The sequence below is a fragment of the Equus caballus genome, chromosome 12, assembly GCF_041296265.1.
Source record: "Equus caballus isolate H_3958 breed thoroughbred chromosome 12, TB-T2T, whole genome shotgun sequence".
Taxonomy (NCBI): domain Eukaryota; kingdom Metazoa; phylum Chordata; class Mammalia; order Perissodactyla; family Equidae; genus Equus; species Equus caballus.
In genome coordinates, this window is record NC_091695.1 from 43,660,328 (window position 1) to 43,682,321 (window position 21,994).

At 43.4% G+C, this 21,994-nt stretch overlaps 2 protein-coding genes across 12 annotated transcripts in view; one reads left to right on the forward strand and one right to left on the reverse strand.

The window, feature by feature from the left end:
- Positions 1-14,807, forward strand: part of RBM4 (RNA binding motif protein 4) — a 27,194-nt gene extending 12,387 nt beyond the window's left edge. The window contains exon 2 of one of the 2 annotated variants that reach the window (XM_014729715.3): positions 12,793-14,807. In XM_014729715.3, coding sequence (XP_014585201.1) covers positions 12,793-12,929 — 137 coding nt within the window. In that variant the 3' untranslated portion in view covers positions 12,930-14,807. Of the gene's footprint in view, positions 1-10,151; positions 10,370-12,792 lie in introns of those variants that run through there. The other variant, XM_014729716.3, reaches the window with a different exon arrangement.
- Positions 11,885-21,994, reverse strand: RBM4B (RNA binding motif protein 4B). 10 transcript variants are annotated; one of them, XR_011423716.1, is made up of 6 exons: positions 21,685-21,979; positions 20,584-21,007; positions 16,892-16,994; positions 15,018-15,694; positions 13,191-13,412; positions 11,885-12,585 (listed from the first exon to the last, which is right to left on the reverse strand). XR_011423716.1 is itself a non-coding variant. In XM_001496789.6 (4 exons), the coding sequence occupies exons 2-3, from the start codon at positions 20,993-20,995 to the stop codon at positions 15,027-15,029; spliced, it is 1,080 nt and encodes a 359-aa protein (XP_001496839.1). In that variant the 5' UTR covers positions 20,996-21,007; positions 21,685-21,994; the 3' UTR covers positions 11,885-12,504; positions 15,018-15,026. The 10 variants fall into 10 exon arrangements, 3 of the variants coding, with proteins under 3 accessions (XP_001496839.1, XP_005598388.1, XP_023510285.1); XR_011423717.1 differs by having other exon boundaries at positions 12,381-12,504; positions 21,685-21,973; XR_001378112.3 differs by lacking the exon at positions 16,892-16,994 and having other exon boundaries at positions 21,685-21,994.

Sequence of the window (21,994 nt, forward strand, 5' to 3'; positions counted from 1 at the left end):
TAATCAGATTTCTTGTACTTTGTCATGCCTGTCTTCCAGGGATTCAGTCTATAGGATACTACCTACAGAACCTGCTGGAGAATCAGTGGTGCTCCCCAATCCAGTATGACAATGCCCAGGACTTCTCTATCAGGATTGAACCTACAGGGCCCCACCCTGCCTCTGTTAGTCAAGATGCATGAGAATGACATTTCTCTTCTCACTTAGTCCTTTTCTGTCTTGTAATACTGTTTCCATCTAGTGGACAGCATGCAGACCAATTTGCGAGCAGATAGATAAGTTTTAATTCCCCAACTTTTGAAACATTTTCTTTGGCAAATTATCCCCATTGGCAATCCAAGGCAAAGCTTATTTGTGAGTTTTAGAACCTCTTATTTGGGGGGAGAGCTCATTTTACTTGATTTGCAGTATCTCCAGTTTCATCTGGGCGCATTCCCGTGTTTGGCTGCTTCGTATGTTTGCTCTATTAGGAGTTGTTCTTCACTCCGGTCCCGTGGCCTTTTCCTTGAGTTAGGCTTCAAGACCATTGGTGGCCTCTTAGAATATGTGAGTTATCTGTCTGCAAGACAGACTTCAGATTTGGCCCAAGTTAGAGGCCATTATCTTGGCCTAAGCAGAGATTTTGTCCCCCAGGTTTCCTGCTGGGTGGAAGACTTGGTGAACCTTTACCCAGCTGGCTTTCTGTGATGGTTGTAGGTCAAGCTATAGGCTATATATTAGCAGATGTCTTACTTTCTTGGTGTCCAGTTCCAGTACATTCTTATGCTGCAACAAGAACTTTTTTTTTTTAAACCTGATTTCACTAAACTGACTTTACATGGCTTGGTGTGTATTGACCAACATTCCTATTGGTTGGTCCAGCTTTTCATCGGAGACTAATTTTTTACATGGTTCATATAACTTTGATTTAGAGAGTCATGTTACCACCATATTGATTTGCTTTACCAGAGTGAATAATGAAACAAAAATAAACAGTACCTGGGCATCATTAAAATTAATTAACTTAGTCATAAAACAGTTTCTTTAAACAAATTTCCTTTAGGTTTTAGTCTTGGACATCTCTTAAGATAGCAGATGGATAACAAATCTGGCTGGCAGTATTTTCCCACCTTACCAAGGGAGAATCGGTAAATCATATCAGTGCATCATTCTTAAATATCAATTGATATGAAAGGGTGTCTTGTTTTTTTGGTTTCAAAATGCCAGCCTCCTAATTTCTTGAAATTTACTTCTTGTCTTTACCTCAGCTATCTCTGGTCTTTCCAGGTTGCTTTGTTTAATATTCCAATCCCTTTGATCCCACTGGAACTTCCAATCCATCCAGTTTTTCATTGTTCTTCACCCTCTTAATCTGTTCACTTATTTACCCAACTTGAAATCTGTAGCCACTCATTGTCATTCCTTTACCTACACCATCATTTTCTTTGCGAGTCCCAGGGCTACCCAGTCCCCCAGCTTCATCATACTTGCTTGGCAAAACCACAAAACAGATTGAATCCAATTCACTTACTCAATTCTGCTGACTGGTAAGGCTGAAGGTAACTGGAGAAAAACAATCTCAGTGACTTAAATGATCACAAATTTTGTATCTTGTGTAGACCTGTAATTCTGCCAAGCAGTCAGAGAATAGGTCCCTGGTCAATTTGCTCTCCCATTCACTTCCTCTCCCTTCATGCTTACTTAGCTAATGACCTTATTTTTGCTGAAGAAGATCTGCCCTGAGCCAACATCTGTGCCAGTCTTCCTTCCTTTGTATGTGGGTCTCCACCACAGCACGGCTGCCAACTAGTGGTGTAGGTCCATGCCTGGGAACCCAACCCAGCCCACCGAAGCAGAGCACGCCAAACTCAACCATTAGGCCATGGGGCCAGCCCTGACCTTTTTCATACTTCACTGAAGAAATCCGAAGCAATCAGAAGAGAATTTTAGCATTCTCATCATACCTACTCACCTTCCAGCATCTGCACCTACATCACATTCCCTTTTGTTAACTCAGTTTATCTAAGGCCAGTTGCTTTACTTACGCATTAGGGCCCATCTTCTTGCTCCTGCAGTTCTGTCCCTCTCACGTCATCTATTGCAAACAAACATTCTCTTGTTCCCATTTTAAAGAAAAGTCTTGATTCTGTTCCCCTGCCAGTTACCACCACTTCATTTCTTCACTCCTTTTTGTAGCAAAACTCCTGAAAAGGGTCTTTGTTAACTGTCTCAAATTATCACCTTCCATTTTCTCTTAAAACCTCTTTAATCAGGCTTTTACCCCTAGGGGTACACAGGAACATTGCTAGTGATTTCATGTTGCTAAATCATGTGGTCACTTTTTTTTTTTTTTAACTTACAAGATCAGGGTTTATTTCTTGCTCATGACACATGTCCATTATAGTTGCGTGGTGGTTTCTTCTCTTTCTTATCCTCATGACCCAAACTAATGGAAGCTCCACCATCTGAAATTTACACTCCAGCCGAAGACAGACAGTAAACATGGTAATAAGTAAACTGTATGTTCGGAGATAAGAGCTTTGTATTAAAAAGGGTGTAGTTGAGTAAGGAGGATTGGGAGAGCTAGAGCAATGAAAGCTTGCAGATTACTGTAATAAATAGGGTGGCCAGGCCTCATTGAGAAGTTGAGATTTGAGCAGACTTGAATGAGATGAGAGCCAAACAGACTTCCAGTATTCCAAGTAGAGAGAACAGCTTGAGCAAGGGCCCCAGGGTGGGACTGTAGCTGACCTGTTCTAACAGTCTGGAGGCAAGAGTGGAATGACAGGGAGAGAGTAGTAGGAAAGGAGGTCAGATAAACAATGAGGCAGATAATCTAGGGCCATTTTGTCCTTTACTCTGAGTGAAATAGTCTTGCATTGTCTTCAAGCAGAGGGGTATCATGATGTGATGCACTTGTTTAAAAATAGAGCTTTTGAGGTTTCTTTTATAAAAATATACCAATTTTTAGAGTACAGTTTTGAGACATTTTGGTAAATTATACCATCGTGTAACGATCACCACAATCAAGATATGGAACATTTTTGTAATTCCAAAGAGCCCACGTGCTGCTTTGCAGTTAATCCCCTCAGCCCCTGGTCAATTCTTAGTCCTCATCTACCTACTTATATCTTTGGTATTAGTATTTTGATGTAGTTGATTACTCTCTGTTCCTTAACGCTTAATTCACTTCCAGGATGCAACACTCTTAGTTTTCTTATCTTCTCAATTTCCTCTACTGGTTCCTTTTAGTCTCTCTGACCTCTTGATGTTGGAAGCTCCATAAGTCAGATCTTGGTCTTTGGTGATCCTGTGGATTCAAATGCCATTTATGCACAAAAATTCCCAGTTTCTATCTGTGATCCAGATCTTTCTCCCAAACTCCAGATTCATATGTTACTGCCCATTTGACGTTTTTGCTTGGCTATCTGATGTTTCAAACAACTTGTATAAAACTGAACTTCTGATCTCCTCCCCCTTGAACCCTTCCTGCATCTCAGTTGATGGAACTCCATCCTTCGTTACTCTGGCCAAAAACTTAGGGGTTATACTCACCTTCAGTCTGTTAGGAAATCTTGTTGGCTCTACTTCACATAATCTCCCTGACTGTTAGCAGCCTCATCAGAGCCACCATCATCTCACCTGGATTTATAAGTTCTTTCCTAATTGATCTCCCTGCTTCTACACTGTCTACCATCCATTCACAATATAGCTGCCCCAGTGATCCTTGTAAAATAGAAATCACATATTTTCACAACTCAGCTCATACTGCACCTACCCCCCTCCCCGGGGGCTTTTCATTTCCTTCAGAGTAAAAGTCAAGAGTCCATGGAAAGGTCTATAAAGGCCTATATGATCCAGCCCCTTCTCCTCTTAGCTCTCTGACTTTATCCTACTTTCCTTTGCTCACTTGGCTTTGACCATACTGCACTAGACTTTGTTTTTACAGATATTTGAATACATGCCAGGCCCCTTCTCCCTTAGCATTTGCACTAGGTGTTCCTTAAAGGCCTGTTTTGGGTTTCTTTAAAAAAAAAAACAAACAGATTTGGACTTTCAAGGTGAAAAGCTACGTTTTTGAGGCAGTAAAAATGAGGCTAGGGTTCCATCCTCTTTTTTCCATGTTCCTCATTTAAGTGGTATCAGTCAATTCCCTTGGCTCTACCTACCATCTGGATTCTAAAGATTCCCAGATGTATATCTCCAGCCCGCATACTTTTTCCTCTGTGCTCAAGAGAGCTGTGTATCTGACCAAGAGGCCATGGAAGCTTGATACTTGAATCCGCACCCATACTTTCTTCTAATTGGGATAACCTCCAATCTCTCCAGACAGGTTTGTGGAGTTTCTCTTGGAGGACAGTTCTCAAAATTAAATGCCATGGGTTGTCAAGAGGAAGAGATCAGAAGAGAACAGAAAAACTTGATTATATAAGTGACAGTGGCAGAAGACCTCTTGATGTTGCTGTTACAGATATTGGTTGGTTTTTTTCATGTGCTAGAAACTGGATCTCTGCAGTTTTCACATGAAATCACCCACCTCTTCCTTTCATTTCCATACAATCTTAGAAAAATTGAACCAGAGAATTTATTTGTTCCTTTCAATTCCCCATGCACACTACCTAAGGCAGAGGCTGAGGCTGGAGTTCCCCAGAGTTCTCCTGGGCCCTCTTCCCTCAACACTCTCCCTATAGGTCAGTGGTTTTCAACCACTGGTGATTGCTTCTCTCCACTCCCCACCCTCCGCCGGGACATTTTGCAGTGCCTGAGGTTGTTTTTAATTGTCAAAATGGTGGATGCTACCGGCATCCAGAGGGTAGAGGTCAGGGATGCTGCTGAACATCCTACAGTGCACAAGACAACCCCCACATCACGCCACCTCCCCCTGCTCAGAATTAGCCAGCTCCAAGTATTAACAGTGCCAAGGATGAAACCCCATTCTAGGTGATTTGATCAATTCCCTTGGCTTTGTATATCATGTAAAGTGCTGTCCAGTATCATAGCCACAGCCACATACGGTGCTGTGAGTGTAAAATATCCCTGGGGTTTCAAAAGCTTAGTATAAAAAACAATGTAAAATATTCATGTTTAGGGGCTGGCCCCATGGCCAACTCATTAAGTTTGCGTGTTCTGCCTTGGTGGTCTGGGGTTCACCGGTTCGGATCCTGGGCACAGACCTACATACTGCTTATCAAGCCATGCCGTGGTGGCATCCCACACAGAATAACTAGAAGGACTTAGAACTATGATATACAACTATGCACTGGGGCTTTGGGGAGGAAAAAAAAAAGGGAAGATTGGCAACAGATGTTATCTTAGGGCCAGTCTTCCTCATTGGAAAAAACATAAAATACTCATTTTTAAATGATTATTATATGTTGAAATATTTTGGATATATTGGGTTAAGTAAAGTACATTATTAAAAATAATAATTTCACCTGTTTTTTTACTTTTTACACTTCTAAATGTGTCTGTATTAGAAGTTTTCAGATTACATATGTGGTTTGCATTTGTGGCTCACATCATTCTGTTGGATAATGCTGATCTCTCTGCTGAAGACTCAAATTTATCTCTCTTGTCTGTGCTCAAAGTTCAGGGATCCAAAGACCTACTTGAGAGTGCTCCTTGGTGGTTTTAATTCATCTCAAACTTGATATATCTGAAGTAGAACTCCTGAGTCCCCCACTCCAAAATAGTTTCTCCTCCAGTCTTCCCCATTTCTTTAAATAGTGTTACCATCCACATAGCTGCTCCAGCCAGATTCCTGGTAGTCATCCTTGATACTTCCCTCATTTCTTATTCCCCCTCATCAGTTCTTTAGCACATTTTATATCAAATGTTGCCACTTCTGTCCATGTCTTTGCCACAGTGATAGTCAAGACCATACAAACCATCTACCACTAGGACTATAGTGGCCTTCTCCTGGCCTCTCTTTTCCTTCTTTGTTTTTTTCCTCTCTTGTCTGTCTGCAATTTTTATTTGTATTTCTTTGGTGAGGAAGATTGTCACTGAGCTAATATCTGTGGCAATCTTCCTCTATTTTATATGTGGGATCCCTCCACAGCATGGCTTGAGCAGTGCATAGTTCTGCACCTGGGATCCAAACCTGAGAACCCCAGGCCACCGAAGTGGAGTGCAGTAACTTAACCACTATGCCACCGGGCCAGCCTCCCGTCTTTCCTCAGTGTAATCTCCATTCAGTAGCTGGGATGATCTTGTTAAATATAAATCAGATTGTCACTCCATAACTTAGAAGCTTTCAGCTACTTCCCATTGTATTTAAAATAAAATGCCAGTCCTCTACCGTGGCCTAAAAATGTCTTGAAGTGTCTGGCCTCTGCCTCACACTCCATCATCATCTCAGGCCCTTCCACCTCACCTACCTTTTTCTAACCACACTGGCCCTCCTTTCAGATCCTTGTTCACCAAGCACTTTCCTCCCTCGGGGCCTTCTTTCTACCTGGAAGGACCTTCTCTTGACCATTTTAGGGGTAACTTCTTCACTTTCAGGTCTTAGCTTCAGGATCAAGCATCAGAGGCCCCTCCCTGACAACCTCTAAGTAGATGCCCCCTCCCATTCTTCCCTACCATTGTGCCCAGTTTGTATATTTTGTGGCACTTAACCCAATTTCTTTGCTTAATCAGTTATTGAATAATTTCTTCACAAAATCATAAGCTAGGGGGATGGGAAATTGCCCCAGTGCCGGGCAACAGTGCCTCGCACATAAAGGCTTTTAATATAAATGTGTATATGTAAGCTATCACTTGAATGATGTGCTTCTCTTGGGAACATACTACCCCCTGGCCTTGCCCCCGTCCATTCATTTTTAGGAGTCGCAGAAGTCATTCAAGAAACTTAGTGCCAGCAGAGGACTGGGCCCTAGGGTATGACCAGAGGATTTGTGGATGGCCACTGTTAGGGCTAGAATCATGCCCCATCCCATAGGAGTTCAGCAGTCAAGAAAGGCAGAGATGGAGGAACTTTTTGATAACCTAGGAGAGCCCTTTAGCTTCGAGACTTGGTGATCCCTAAGGGCAGAGCTTGAGTAGGTTTGTCTCTAGGTCTTAGAATTGGGCAAGAAACAGGAGGGGGAGCTGGAATCCTTGAAAGACTGAAGAGGAGGACAGTTTTGTCTTCCTGCACAGATAGTCCTCTTGAGAGTTTGCCATCACAGATTTGTTTCTTTGTGGGTCTACCTCTTCCATTAGTTGCTGAGCTGCAGGAGGGGTGGAACACTCTTCTGCTCGCACTCAGTTTGTGATGGTAATAGCCAGTCAGGTGCTTTACATTTACCCTGAACAAGTGTAAGAGGAAAGTTACAATTGTTCTCACTTTACAATTGAGGAAACAAGCTCAGAGAGATTAAGTAATATGCGCAAGGCCACAGAAAGGGCTTGGGTTTAAGTTCTGGCCGTCCAGCTCCAGAGCCCGAATTTTAGGCATTAGTCTAGCGAGTGTGCACAAGCTCCACCCCTGGGTGGGAGCTCCATTCCCAGGTGTGGCCGGGGTTCTGTCACTCCGCTGCTTTGTCTGCCCACCTCTGTTCAGGGAAGTACTGGTCCGGGTGGGGATGCGTGCTGGCAGCAGCATGGTCCCTGAGTGTTGGCCACTCGCACCTAGCTTAGAGCTTGGCCAAAATTTCTCGTGTCCAGACAGAAAGGCAAGGTTCGATCCACAAACACAGCCACTGAAGTGTGTTGGCAGTGCCCCAACTTGAAGGGACTGTAATGGTACTTACGGCAGGAAGGGCCCTTTCCCTAACCACTCATTTTCCTAATTTCATAGCCAATGTCCTGCTTCTGAGATACCAGAGCCAAGGGCTGGCCAAGGCCATCACTGGCACTCTGGTTCACCTCGCCAAATGAAGAGGCTTAAAAACCTCCCTCTCCACCTGCTTCCATGTACATAGGGCCTACTCTTAGGAGGGCCGGGTCCCTTTGCCAACTGCTCTTCTCCATTTCAGTAGCTTCTTAAGACACACTAGGAATCGGGAGTCTTTTCTCCTCACCACTGTGTGTGGGGAGGGGGGCCAAATTATTTAACCTTTATAAACCTTGTTTGCTTTAATTCCTGGGAGACGAAAGATGTTGCCTCACTGAGTTCTTGTGGATAAGCAGAGATGATGGATGAGTCATCAAATCTGTAGTGCCATTGTGAGGTTTGAATTTGGCCTGGGTCCTCAAAGAGCTTGCAAACCTAAGGCACTACTGATTGAAATCATCTCACCAGACATTTCCCTCTTCCTTAGTGGGTTCCTGGGGCTGATCCATCAATAGTTCTTGCACTTGGCAGTAGAGCATAGACTTCATCTTTTTTATTTTCATTTTTTTTTTTTTGAGGAAGATTAGCCCTGAGCTAACATCTGCTGCCAATCGTCCTCTTTTTGCTGAGAAAGACTGGCCCTGAGCTAACAACCATGCCCATCTTCCTCAACTTTTTTTAAACGTGGGACGCCTGCCACAGCAAGGCTTGACAAGCACTGCTCTCAGGTCCGCACCTGGGTTCGAACCCCAGGCCTCCAGAGTGGAACGTGCAAACTTAACTGCTGTGCCACTGGACCAGCCCCAAACCTCATCTTAAGAAAGCTCTGAAGTGGATTCTTCTGACAAGCAGACAGCTCTTCCTACGAGCGCATTTTTATTTCTCTCCACTTCCAAATCTCTTATGGCAGGAGACTCATCTCTGAGGACCAGATTTGTGAGCCAAATCCTGACAAGCCATGAGGCCAATCTTGAGCAAGTTGTTTCCCTTTTCTGGGCTACCTTGGAGCCAGCCAACCCTTTTCTGCCTTTGGACAAGCTCTGTGTGGTGCATTGAGTGCCCTGAGGTCCTAGTATCTTTCTGTGTCACATTGTCTAACTCCTCTGTGGCTGGAAATCAGAGAAGAGGTAGATTTGATGCTGTTGCAGGCCTAAAAAGTGGAGCAAAACTTTGGTTACACAGTAGGAGCTTTTGCCAAGGACGAGCTGTGGCTCAGTAGGTTTGTCTCCCCCACCACCCTAGGGAGGGTGTTGCAGTAGAACCCAGGGAGTTGTCTTACAGGGGAATCTGGATACTTTTCTCGCCAGCAGCAATATTTAAATCAGGGTAGGGTTTACTTTGCTTGTATTTGAAGTGCCTCGGTGTTTGGGCCTTGTTTGAGGTGGTGCCCAGAACCCCACCTCAAATAGCTGACTGCTCAGGAAGAAATCCATGGAGATGGAGGGCCGGGGTATTACTCTTTTTCTCCCCCAAACTGGGCCAAGGGCATCCCCTCGGCCTTCCTCATCTCTCACATTTCAGTCTCTGTGGACTACTGATAAGTATATTTCTATTTCAAAGGGGAGAGATAGTAAGAGTTTCAATCTCAAGGCACAAAGAATAAGCTATAGAATTTTTGTAGAACTCCGTAAATAACTGCCCTTCTCTGAACTCTCACAATGCTTTTACGTTTCTCATAGCAATGAACACTTCATCATACCATGCTGTCTTTCAATAGTCTCTTAAATATCTGAGACTTTAGGTCGTCTTCCCTGCTCCTCAGTACTCAGTGGTGCCTTGAGAAAAGCCCTTAGACATGGCCTGGTCCGCAGCAGGTGCTCGGCAAATGCAAGGGTGGGACAGGCACAGCCCATTCCTTTATTTATGGCTCAGGGACTTAAACCTGCCCCCTTGACTACCCCTTCAATCACATGTCCTTATGGATGGTCCTTTTCCTTGTATTTTTTCTCTCTTTAAAGCAAAACACCAACTTAATTGGCTTCATGATTAGGGGAAGAGACCTCTTTTATATCAGACAAATCTCACATTTATAATCACTTTTGTTCCCCTCCAGAGCGATTTTTTTTAAAAAAAATGAATCTGATCCTGTTACCTCCAAACATAAAACCCTTTACTAGCTTCCAATTAAAGATAAATTTCTTAACACAGCCTCTCATGAACTGTGCCTGTAACTTAGCTCTTCAGATTTCTCCTGCACAGATTTTCTCCTGCCATAGAGCTCCCTTTCTGCTTCCTAACGGGCACCACAAACTTCCTGATCAGGGGCCTTTGTATGTGCTGCTTCCTTGCCAGAGAATAGCACCCCCCCGCCTCCCCCCCCCCCAATGTTACTATTACAGGTTTTCATAGCACCCTGTATTTGTCCTTCCATAGTACTTATCACAGATATAATTAAGGTTTGCTTTTCTATTAGGAACCATGCATGTCTTCTTCATCACCCAGATCCTGGCTCGTAGGAATGCAAATCACTGATAAGTGAATTCAGGAGCTTTTACTGTGAGGCTTCGTGGGACTCTGAAATGGTGGTCTATAACGAGAAGCTTGTTTTGGTGAATAAAGGGGATTTTGTATACACAGTGTGCAGTTTTTCACATAAGAACTGAAATTTAGAAATAAACACGTTTGTTCCTACTCAACTGTCCTCTTACATTGACTGAAAACTAACCCTTTTCCCAGTATTATTTATTCTGGGGCGAGTGAGTGGATTTCCTAAGGGAAAAATATTTTGTATGATTCTGCAAGGCTTTTCTTCCTCCTCATGTAAGAAACTTATTTTACCATTTAAACTGTGCTGTCCAGTACACTAACCACCAGTCACATGTGGCTAATTATACTAAAAAAAAAATGTTTCTCAGCTTCATTAGCCACATTTTAAGTCCTCAGTAGCTGCATGTGGCTAATTAAAATGAACTCAGTTTCTCAGCTTCAGTAGCCATGTGTAAATTACTGAACAACCACATGTAGCTAGTGGCTACAAGCTGGACAGCACAGTAATATAGAATGTTTCCAACACTGCCAAAAGTTTTACTGGACAGTGCTGATGTAGAACTATTCTGCGGAATCTAATTTGTCCTGCCGGTGAGATAGCAATCAAGATGGTTAAACTGCTATGTTAAGTTAGCACAGAGGACTGGAGATTTTGGTGAGGCCAGCAAAACCTTTAAATATTTCTTTCTTTGCCTGGTGCCTTGCAGATTAATTCCAAGGAAATCTCAGTATTTCCCTTTTGGTAAAACAGGGACAGTCCTGCCTCCTTGGGGAATGTTGAAGCTAACAGAGGCCTTGTGAACTTCACTACTAGTTGGAGTGTGTACACAGACAGGTTAACCTCTCTAGATTGCTGTCTCCTAGCCTTAAGAAATCAGGGAAAAAATCTGCTTCACCTGTGTCAGGATTATTTTAGGTATAAAATAGGTGGGGGAAATGCTATATAATTGTAGATAAGAATTCACAGAATTTATATGTCACCATTTCCATGTAGGATACAATAAAGCTTAAGTAAGGTTGAGTTCATCATTAAACCTGTTTTGTGAGGATCTAAGCAATGATAATAAATGTCCATAAATCTTTTTTTAAAATTCCAGGATACATTTTATTGTAGAATGTTGTCAGTGTTAATCATGAATACCCCACTTTTCTGCTCAAAACATTATGACATACATTTCCCCTCTTTTGATATAACTATCTTATTCATTTTAGTCAAAGCCTAGTCCTGGCAGAATACTATCATCATGCAAAGAGAGACCTCTTTAAACCGTTTGTGACTCTAAACAAACATACACTATCAAGTCGAGTTGAGTCAACCTGATGGGTTTTCTGGCTCAACCTTTTCCTGATGCAGGGTTCTCTCTGGGGCTTACTTCTATCACTACTAACCTGGGTTTGCTAGCCTTTAAACTGGAAAGAGCAACTCTGGTTATTTAGAGAAAAGGAGCCTGACCACCAGCAGTAGCGTATTTATCAATGTCTGAGATGCTGACTAACTTCTCTCCATCCACTGCTGAAGCCATATTACTTACCTCACTAAATTCTTCTTTCTACATCTAAACTTCATACGTGTATTCATTTGAATTTTGTAGCTTGAGCACAACTGAGAAAGAACCAGAAAACACTGGTGGTAAATAACACACACATACAAGAAGACACTTAAGTGTTAGAAACGTTTATTTGTCAAAATATTAAAAAAAAAAAAAAAGTGGGAGGAGTGGAATAAAACAAGGCTAAATTTCAGCTAATGCTGTACCACGATCACAGGTCAGACATAAAAAAACAAAACAAACAAACAAAACAACAACAACCCTCCCCCCCTCCCCCACCCCACTGGTCCTAGCAATTTCAGAAGATTAGCTTCAATGTTAGGGTCCAGAGCTAACAGAGAAGAGTAAAAGGTTGCTTGCCACTACATGGTCAATTTTTAAAGGGAAAGGAGATGTTGCTGTAGACAGGGAGAAGGGTTCAACTCCTAAGGAAAGCAAGATATGAGGGGTTCCACTGTACAGGAAAAAGGGGATGCCAGCATAATCCTTACCTAGGGCTGCTCAGAGGCTGGGAATATAAGGAATAGAGTGAAAAGCTACAGAGACTAGTCTCAGGAGGAAAGAAAAGTCAACTGAGAAGAATTAAATTAAGAAAGAAAACATAGTTGGTCACAAATTCCTTTGTTTACTGAAACATGAAGCAATGGAAACATCCCGGCAAAGGGGACCGCGCGGAGCAAGTTCTCATATATGACCGCAGCCCGAGGGTTCAGTCCGCAATTATCCTACCTGAAAGAGAGCACAACACAAGAGGCTTACACAATGCCTGGAGAGCAGCTTGGCTCCGAGTACAAGGGCCCTGGTCCCGTCCTGTATTCCAGGGGGAAAAAAACAAAGAACAAAACAAAACCAAGTCAGACTGGATCAAACTTATATCCCATGTAATTACCTAGGAGTCTACTTTGGCTATATACAGGAATCTACTTATAGCTATACACAGAACAAGAAGCAATCTATCTGGAAGACTGCTGTGTTGGTGATAAATACATCTTTCTCATTTTCTTATCTATCTTTTAGGCAAGACAACCTCTGTGATACAAGGCTACTATCACTGCAACAAAGGGCATACAGATATTATCAAGAATCATAATTTTTGGGTCCAGGAAAAGCAGAAGATGCCAACATCTCAAATATGGCTAATTGCACTATTCTAAATTGTTTCATTTTAATCTTTCATAGTAAACAAGTTTTCAGAAATGACAATCACAAAGGATATCAAGGAGTGGTTCATTCACCCTCCAACACACCAACATGTCATATGGTCACAGATTTAGAGCCATAATTCCAGTAGTTCCCCTAATTGATCAAATTCCCCTTACCAAATCAAAAGAAGAAATCCTAAAATTCTCTAATTCTTCCATTGATGATGGGAACTCCAGACACCAATGGCTGGGGGAAAAAAAAAGTTAACTCACACCAAGTTCCTCTACTTATTACAGACAAAGGGCCAAATCTTGGTCTTGATCTGTGCCAATCGACTTCAAAAGTTGTGACGTTCTTGAATCAGTTCTGCTAGGGTGAGACCCGAATTTGGATCCCCAACAGTTCTGGAGTATTTCATCCTGGCAGCCTCATTAACATCAGGCTCCTGGGACTGCAACCAACTCAGGGTTATTCAGTCCATTTGAGGTTCACACCTGGAAGGTAAGTTTCTTTAAAAGTCATCACTAAAAAGAGTTAGTTGAACAACCACTGCTTGCAGTCAAAATTCACTTTAAAATACCTTAGCAATACCCTTTAAAGACCACAATATACTAATTTAATATTTAACTTTGAAACATATTCAAGAGAAACAAGTTATCTGATAGATGATACCACCTTATTATAGAGGCATATCCCACTTCATGGCAGATCCAGCTGCATTAAAAGTAAAAATTAATGGCAAACTATAGAAATTTTAAGATTATCCACTTCATGCACATGAACCCACACTGCTACACAGTGGTCTTAGGAGATCCCAAGTCGTGTCCTGGTCTTATAGGACATAACTTATCACAGGTTCATGCCATATTTGCTTCTCACTACACAAAAGGGCAAATTCCTATTGCTTTGTTTTCTTCTACATGAGTACTAAAGGGCTAAGTTAGGAACACTGGAAACTCAGTGATAACTTCAGTTAACTTTGCCGTTAGGCCTCTAATTCAAGCGATGCTCAATTTCAAGGTACAAGAAAAACCACGAGAGTAGAAAGTTGTCATGATACCATTTCCACTCAGATAAAGAGATTTATCAATCTTTAGATACTCCTAATTATTCTTGCCATCTCAACATCTTTGGTATACATGCAGGAAAAATTAAATTTCCAGGGTCCCCACCAATGGGATTTTACAGATGTCAGAAAATTACCTGTTTCATCTAGTTCCTTAAATATTCCTCTCAAACAAAAAGCAAAACAAAAACCACTGGAAGAAACGGGAAGCATCTGGCTCTAAATGAGAGCATCAAAGGCTATTCAGAAATATGACTTAAGTGCCCACATATAACAAGATGCTCTGGATTACTAATAAGGAAAGGACTCCAAGGGACAGTGGCATAAAAAATTCTGCTTTTAAACAAGTGTTTCCGAACTAAACACCTAAAATTTATAGGACCTTATTTGGCTTATAGATATATATTAGAAGAATTTCCCCTGATAAAGGCTCACGACCTAACTAGTTTTATTAGCAAATTGGAAGTCTAACGGTATAGTTAAAATTCTCACTGTTACATTATTGTTAACTTCAGAACCTGTACTCTTCAGCTTACACCACAGTGACTCTTGTAGTGGGAAGAGAATGGGTTTTGGAGTCAGCCAGGCCTGAGAGTGAATTCTGGCTCTACCTCTCAATTACCAGATGACTTCAGACGCAGCACTTAACCTCTCTGAGCCTTAGTTCCCTTCTTTGTCAAAGAGAAAATATCTTAAAGGCTTATTGTGTAGATTAAATGATATAATGTACACAAAAGGCACTCAACAAATGTGAGTTCTCTGAACTGTTTCTGTAACCCAGATCTGCTTACACTTGATTAAAAACAATATTCTCATTAACAAACTGAGTTTGTTGTTGTTCTCTCAGAAGGAACAAGTTGGTTGGAATCACACATGAACCTCTGGCCTAAGCTAAAGAAATAAATTACTAAAATTTAAACCTTTTGGATACTGTCCTGACAGCAAACAGGTGGCTTTAGCCTCCTCTATGCAGGATGGGTCTCTTTCAAGGGAACTAAATGGAATCTCTTAACCACACCCACCCCACTCTCACCTCCAGTTTTTAAAAGGCTGAGTACCGTGCTCGGTCCACATACGGCTCCCGCTCATACCGGGCCATGTCATAGAGAGAATTCCGTGCAGCTGCTGAAGCCTGAGACAGCTCACTCTCTGGCCCATAACCGTAGCCCTCTCCAACTGTGGGGAGCACAGCTGCAGCACGACGCAGAGGGCTCCTGTCCCTTCCATAATAGGAGGAAGTGGTGGCAGCGGCAGCAGCCATAGCAGCTGAGGTGGCAGTGGCACCTGAGTTCGGCAACAGGTGTCTGTCATAGGGATCTACAGAAGTGGAGTTGAGGTGACTGGTCACAGCTGTGCTCTGGACTTGAGGCAGATGGGACATGGTCTGCTCTGCGTAGTTGTACGCGGAAGCTGCCGCCGCCGCTGCCACTGCCTCATAAGAGCGGACCCGGTAACGCTTATAGTAGTCGAGTGCTCCATATGCATCGTTGTAATACATGGATTCCCCGTAGCCCATGGTGTAGGGCGTGCGCACTGCTCCATACTGTTCGTTATACTGCTCGGTAAAGTCCGCCACACGACCTGTACGATCCACTGGGCACTCTTTGGACCAGTGCCCCTCTTTCCCACACCGATAGCAGCCACTCTGGTCTCCCATCCCAGGGGCAGTCCGAAGTCGGCTTGTGGACAACTGCACGTGCATTCTTTTGCCTTGAGGAAATAGACGTAAGAATTATTATAATTCACTGACAATCTATCCTTCCCCAAATGAAAGTAAACTAGTTGGTAGCAGACACACATACATACACACACTCCTGCAACCCTGTTTCAGCAATCCCCTCCAAAAGAAGCTCAAGTTTTAATACAGGTGAGAGCTAGAGAAAATCTGAGTTCTCAGAGACCAGTCAATACTTTCTACTTACACCAGGTAGACTGGATTCTCTACTTCTGTCTCCACAACTCTCCTTCCTTCCAACCCCAGCACAGAAATTGAAAAAGTTTCCACTTTTCACTGCTAAGACTGTTATTAATTGTTATTAACGATTCAAAATGTGTCAATTCTTCCAAATTAAATAGCCAACAAAACCTCCGTTATGCTAAATTTGGAAAGCATCTTACCAACCTCTCACTGATTTACTCAGGGCCACATGAGGCCTGAGCATTTACTGTAGCTTAAACACAACAGCAATCTTTTGTCCATCTTGTTTCCTCCAGCCATTTTTGCAGGTGTCACCAGTGGCTATGCTGGCTTCACAAATCATACCTAACTCACCATATGCTTCCTCTCCAGTACCTCTAGGAGTTATAAGATCCTCCAGGTTTCAACCCGACCCCCACTTTTCTCAGCAAGGGTGAATCCATGCCTACTGTGGCAAAGAAAACTACTTGACCAAGGTCTCTCAACAGCAAGAATTAGAAAGATCTTGAAGCAGTACTGTTTCTTAGGCACAGTGTGTTCCCGTGTAGTGGAATGATCACCATTTCATCCTGCCATGTAGCTTATAATTCTTTAGAGGATTATATACTTGCTAGGAAAAGGTAGCATTTGCCTAAAGGCTTCTGGGCACCCATACACACAAGCCACATCCATACTTCCAGGAAATGACCAGCACTAGGAACAGCTAAGAGAAGAAACAATCTTTGCCCTGGGCTTGTGTACCACCAAGCCCAGGGACCCTTACTGATGAAAGCATCCAAGGTCTTTAAAAGCAGTTTGAGAGGACTATTCTTGGCAGTATTTAGTTCCAAACTGCCTAAGACTTTGGAGATCAAGTCAATGCTTTTCAAATTGTAGCCAAAAGACAGCCAGTACAGACGGTAGAGAACAGGGGCTTCGCGTCACACTTAAGGGCTGCTCAGAACAAATCCCCCCTCTGTGATCAGCAAGTTGCTCTCTCTTTAACAGACCTTGTTCTGGATGCAGCTATGCGATAGGAGGCCTCGTGCTCCACCATCCTGTTGGAAACAGCCCGATTCAGGACGGCAGCCAGAACAGCGCAATGCACTGACCCTGAGAGGGGAGCGGGTTAGTGCAGTAACATCACTTTAGTCAAACTCAGTTCTGCCCAATGTCTAAGATTCCTACTACCCAGTTTCTAGTAGTTGCCACCTCCAACTTAAAACCCTTTATTTGGCAGAAATAAAGGTGCTCAGGTTTTTACTTCCAGCTGCTAACAGAGACGCAGCATCCACCATCACCACTGACACAGTCAACGGATAGCAAATGGCAGTAATTCTCTGAAAGCAGCATTTAGCCACCCCATTGTTTTCAGAGATTTAAATACTCCCATTCTAATTCTTAGAAGTTATTAACGGCCACATACTAACTATGCTTAGAACAGAAATACACAGATTTTTGTCCCAATTTATTTCCCAAAAGTAGAGTTCTCTATAACACAGAATGGAGGATTCAAGTGACTTGGCTTTCAAGTATGCACAGTGACATTAATCTGTGTGAGAGACGTAACACTGTGCTCCAATTCTGATGATGGAGTAACCATGCCAATCTAAAAGGGAGCAATCCAGAGACATCCATAAATACATTTTTAAGGAAAAAATTTCAATTTAACTTGCTCTTTTATAGATTCTGAGTCCATTTTTTTGAGTAACAAAACTCGGTGATTTTTCCTTGATGCTTCTATTACTACATCAAATCTTTATCCCTGCTTTATTTAGAGAGTGCAACTCATAAGTTTATAAACATCTGTGACAAAATCTACTTTGGCAGCAGCTGTGAAAAGGAGTCAGGTAAAAAATTTTTTACCTAGAACTAAAAGACCTGTCATAGAAGTGAAGCTCCTTTCACTCAGTCCTTCCAAAGATTCTAACTAGGCTTTTAATTGAAATCCCCTAAAGCTGTTACAATAAGAGAGACACAGTGCTTCTCTATTACCTCAAGGAACCAGGGCAAAGAAAACGGAAAGAAAATTCAATTCTACCACTCCACCACACTTGGAGAGGCCGAAAGCTTAAAGATTTTCTGAGACCTCCAAAAGTGACTGAAATGGGCTGCCAACATTTTCCAGAAAACCAGCCCAATAAAAGTGTTTTCTTCTGAAAGCTGGAACAGAAAAAGTATTAAAATACTGCAAGGTGGGCAACGTGGGGTCCCAAGTGCTGAGCTCCTATCACGTGCCAGGATCCAGAGAAGGCTGGGGATGTAGCTGATAGACAACAGTACTCCAATTTAATGCTTGTTTACACATCAGAAGAACGAGACACTGAACGCTTACACATCATTCCCAATTCAGCTGCAGAAGTGTTCCCTGGGAACAGTGTCTTTGGGGTCTTCCAGTGCAGATGGTTTGCTAACTCAATATCGGGTCAGTTCAGTGCGGCTTGTGGAGAGGAGACATCCTGAAAGACCCAGGTAAACTCAGATCCTGCTGCTTCCTTTTGGAAGGCATACAATTCAGAAGCCCTAAATGGCAGCCATTAACATAGCAAGATTCAAAAGATGTCCACAGTGGCACTCTGAAGAGGCCACCTTCTTTAGGAGATGACTGAAAAAGCTTTATTGAAAAATATGACAAATTGGTACCTAGATTTTATTTTCTGTAAAACTGCAACTTATTATCCAATGCTAAACTTTCTCTGGAAAAAAAACTTTGGTTATACAAATATCTTTATGTATAACTCAGAGCGCTTTCTCCAGAGGGCCCAGCCTAAGAACATGAAAACCAAATAAAGGATTTTTCTTTTCCAGGGATGACGGTTTAAAAACTCTTCACGGATCACTGCTTTACTCAGACATCCACTTCCTCAAGTAATTAAACCTGCTTTATTAAAACACACTCTCCTCCCAAGCCAACTCCCCCGACAATGAACTCAACTCACTTCCGTATACATATTTTTGCCCCTTTCATTCGATTGTATATTAAAATGTAAGGACACGCAGTATTACATTATTAGAATATCTCTGCAGTTTGTACCTTTTCCCACATTCTTTTTACATTTTGCTTGTTACCTGTCAGAACTCCTCCCCACTGTCCGCTCATGATCCCTTCCATCAAATGAAATAATTAGAATACTTTCTAAAGCTGTCTAAAGTGCAAGAGCTTTCTAAAATGGTAGAAGAGAAACAAACATAAATAAGGAAAGTAAATAAGGAAAGCTAACTATCACATTTTAAATGTTTCTAACCATAACAGAAACACACTCATTGTGACCAGCCACACTCACCTTTCATCATAGAGTGCTTTTACTGTCAAAACACTTTCCCATCTACCACCTCACTCTAGCCTCACTACCATTCTGTGAGGGAGGTACCGCAGGGATCATTAACTCTATTTTATAAGTGGGGAAAATGAAGCACAGAGAGGTTAAAACACTTGTCCAAAGTCATACGACTAGTTAAGAGTAGCAAGTATCTACGACTTTTGCCCTATGCTGTAGAGTAGCTACAGGCCATGGCACCACGGGCTGAGGCCAGACACACCTCATGCACTATTTGCTATTTCCACTACTTGCAAACTCTCTTACCCTTTTCTGGTCAACTTTTTTTCTTCTCCCATTTCTTTTGTTTTGTAGGTTTAGCAGAGGACCCGTAAGTACTTCTTAACAACCCTGTTAGTGGCACCCAAAGAAAAAATCATGTTCATTTATGAACCTGAAGAGTGGCTATAAAAGTGTGGTCCAAGATGATACTGGAGAAAAAAACCTGGAGAACAGTGCTATCCAACAGAACTTTCTATGATAATGGAAACGTTTCATATCTGTGCTAATAAGGTAGCCTCTAGCCTCATGTGACTCCTGAGTGTTTTAAGTGTGTGCAGTACAAGTGAGAAACTGAATTTTGAATTTTATTTAAGTTCAATTTAATAGCTACATGTGGCTAGGGGCTACATATTAGACAGCACAGTTTTAGAGTCTTCAGCCAACCTCTTGTGGTATTAATGACGACATATGTACCTTTATTGGTATAAATAACACAATATGCTCTATGGCACACTTACTGGAACCTCCTCAGAAGCAGGCCCATCATTCCCATTCAACCTAATAGTTTTAGAAACGTTCTTTTTTTCCCTTAGGGTTAAATAATAGTAGGTGGAGCAGAAGGTCACAAACTGAGCAAATCTGAGCACTCAAAAGGTACTCCCCTAAATCCAGATTCACCACCCAGATCTATAATATAGGGATTCTTCTAGATGTCTTATGTTCCTCTTCCCCACAACACATCACCCAAGACAGCAGAGAGTATAAATCCAAGGCATTGAAACTTTCAAATATAAGGCTTCCTGGTCAAAACAAAAGCAGCAGGTCAGCCACAGACCTTTATCCTCCCTTCTCTTAGGAGGTACTCATTTGCCCAGAGAGATTAAACTTCCAACAGCACTCAAATGAAAGAAGCCTGTAGGATAAAGTAACCTACAGTTTGTGATGCCACGCAGTTGCTCACGAACATCTTGGCACATCTGAAAAGGGGAAGTGTGTGCTTCTCCAAGAAAATTGTACTTAAGAGTGGTAAACATACAATCTATCATTTCTAGCTGAAATCCAATGGAAGACACCACCCTGCCAGCCCCACGGTCCTGTGTTCTTGCCTCTGTCTTGAGCTAGACCCCATTCAGTTCTGCCACCCAGACCCCAGAGCAGTTCACCTTGAAACTCTGTGTTGTCAAGGCCCCTGATGGCCTCCACTGCGTCCTCTGCCCGCTCCATATGTACGAAGGCATAATCTTTCACGATGTCACATTCGATGACTGGACCGTACTCCTCAAACTTGGCCCGAAGCTCTTGGTTGGTACACGTGGGGCTGATGTTGCCCACATGCAACTTGGTTGAAGCTTTGCTCTTATTCTTGCTGGCTTCCACGTTGATGTTCACCCCGTGCAGCTTGTAGTGGTGCAGGTTGCGAATGGCATCCTCAGCCGCCGTCTTGTCCTCTATGTGCACAAAGCCATAGTTCTTAATGATGTCACATTCCAGCACCTTCCCATACTGCTCGAAGAGTGAGCGGATCTCCTGCTCTGTGGCCTCCCGGGGCAGGTTTCCGATGAAAAGCTTCACCATCCTGACAAGAGCCTGGGAGAGAAGAAACGAGATTTCCAAAAGTTAGGGGAGGAGTGGGAAATTTCAGCGCATTGCATTTTGGTTACTTTTAATTCTCCAGAGAAGTTCTTGGCACCTCGGGACCTTCACAGAGACGTTCATTATTTTTTCTCAATAAGAGGAGAAAGGTTTGTGCTTAAGTAGTGTGGGCTGTGTGACACACAAACAGGAGGCGGGGGGTCAGCATGCAGTGCACGGTCCATCATCTGCGTGCAACGAGGCACGCTTCAGTAACAGGGTTAGCCGTCTCATGTCTTAAAATACTCTTTTTCGGGGGGCAGGAAAGACAAGAGCCCAAGCAGGGGCAAGAGGCATTTATCGGAGCGTCCCTGCTAACAAGGTTTTGGAGGGAAATCTGTGTCTCGCTCCTCCGTGCCGTATCACCTTTCAATATACTCTAAGAATAAAAAGGACCCCTTGGCCCCAAACCGGGATCCCCCAGTGACCCAACCTCCAGCTCCTTCGCCCCAACAAAGACTCGACCCGACCCCTGCCCCGCCCCCTCCGGGGACCCGGCCCCGCCTCCTCCCGTTGTCTTTCCCGGACCGCTCGCAGCGAGAGGAGAAACCCAAACCCGGGCCATCCTCGTCCACCAGAGGCCTGGCCCGCCACCCTCGGGCTCCCCACACACCCGCAAGACCCCCTCGCACCTCCCGGTGGCGGCGGCGGTGGCGGCGGCTCCCGCGTCAGAGAGAACCCTACAAAATGGCGACGGCCGCTCGAGCCTCGGCGCGACCGGGCCCTTTCTCGCGCGCCAGCTCACGCACGCGCGGGTGCGCGCTGCCTCCCTCCCCTCCCCCTCGCGGGAGCCGGGCGACCAATCCCGCGGCCGCACACAAATGACTGCTGCAGGCTCGGCTCCCAGCCGCCCGGGGCCGAGGGCGGGGCCAGCTGGTGACGGCGCTGCGGAGCGGAGTCGGCCCGCCCCCAGCCCCGGCTGGCCAATCACCACCCTGGAAT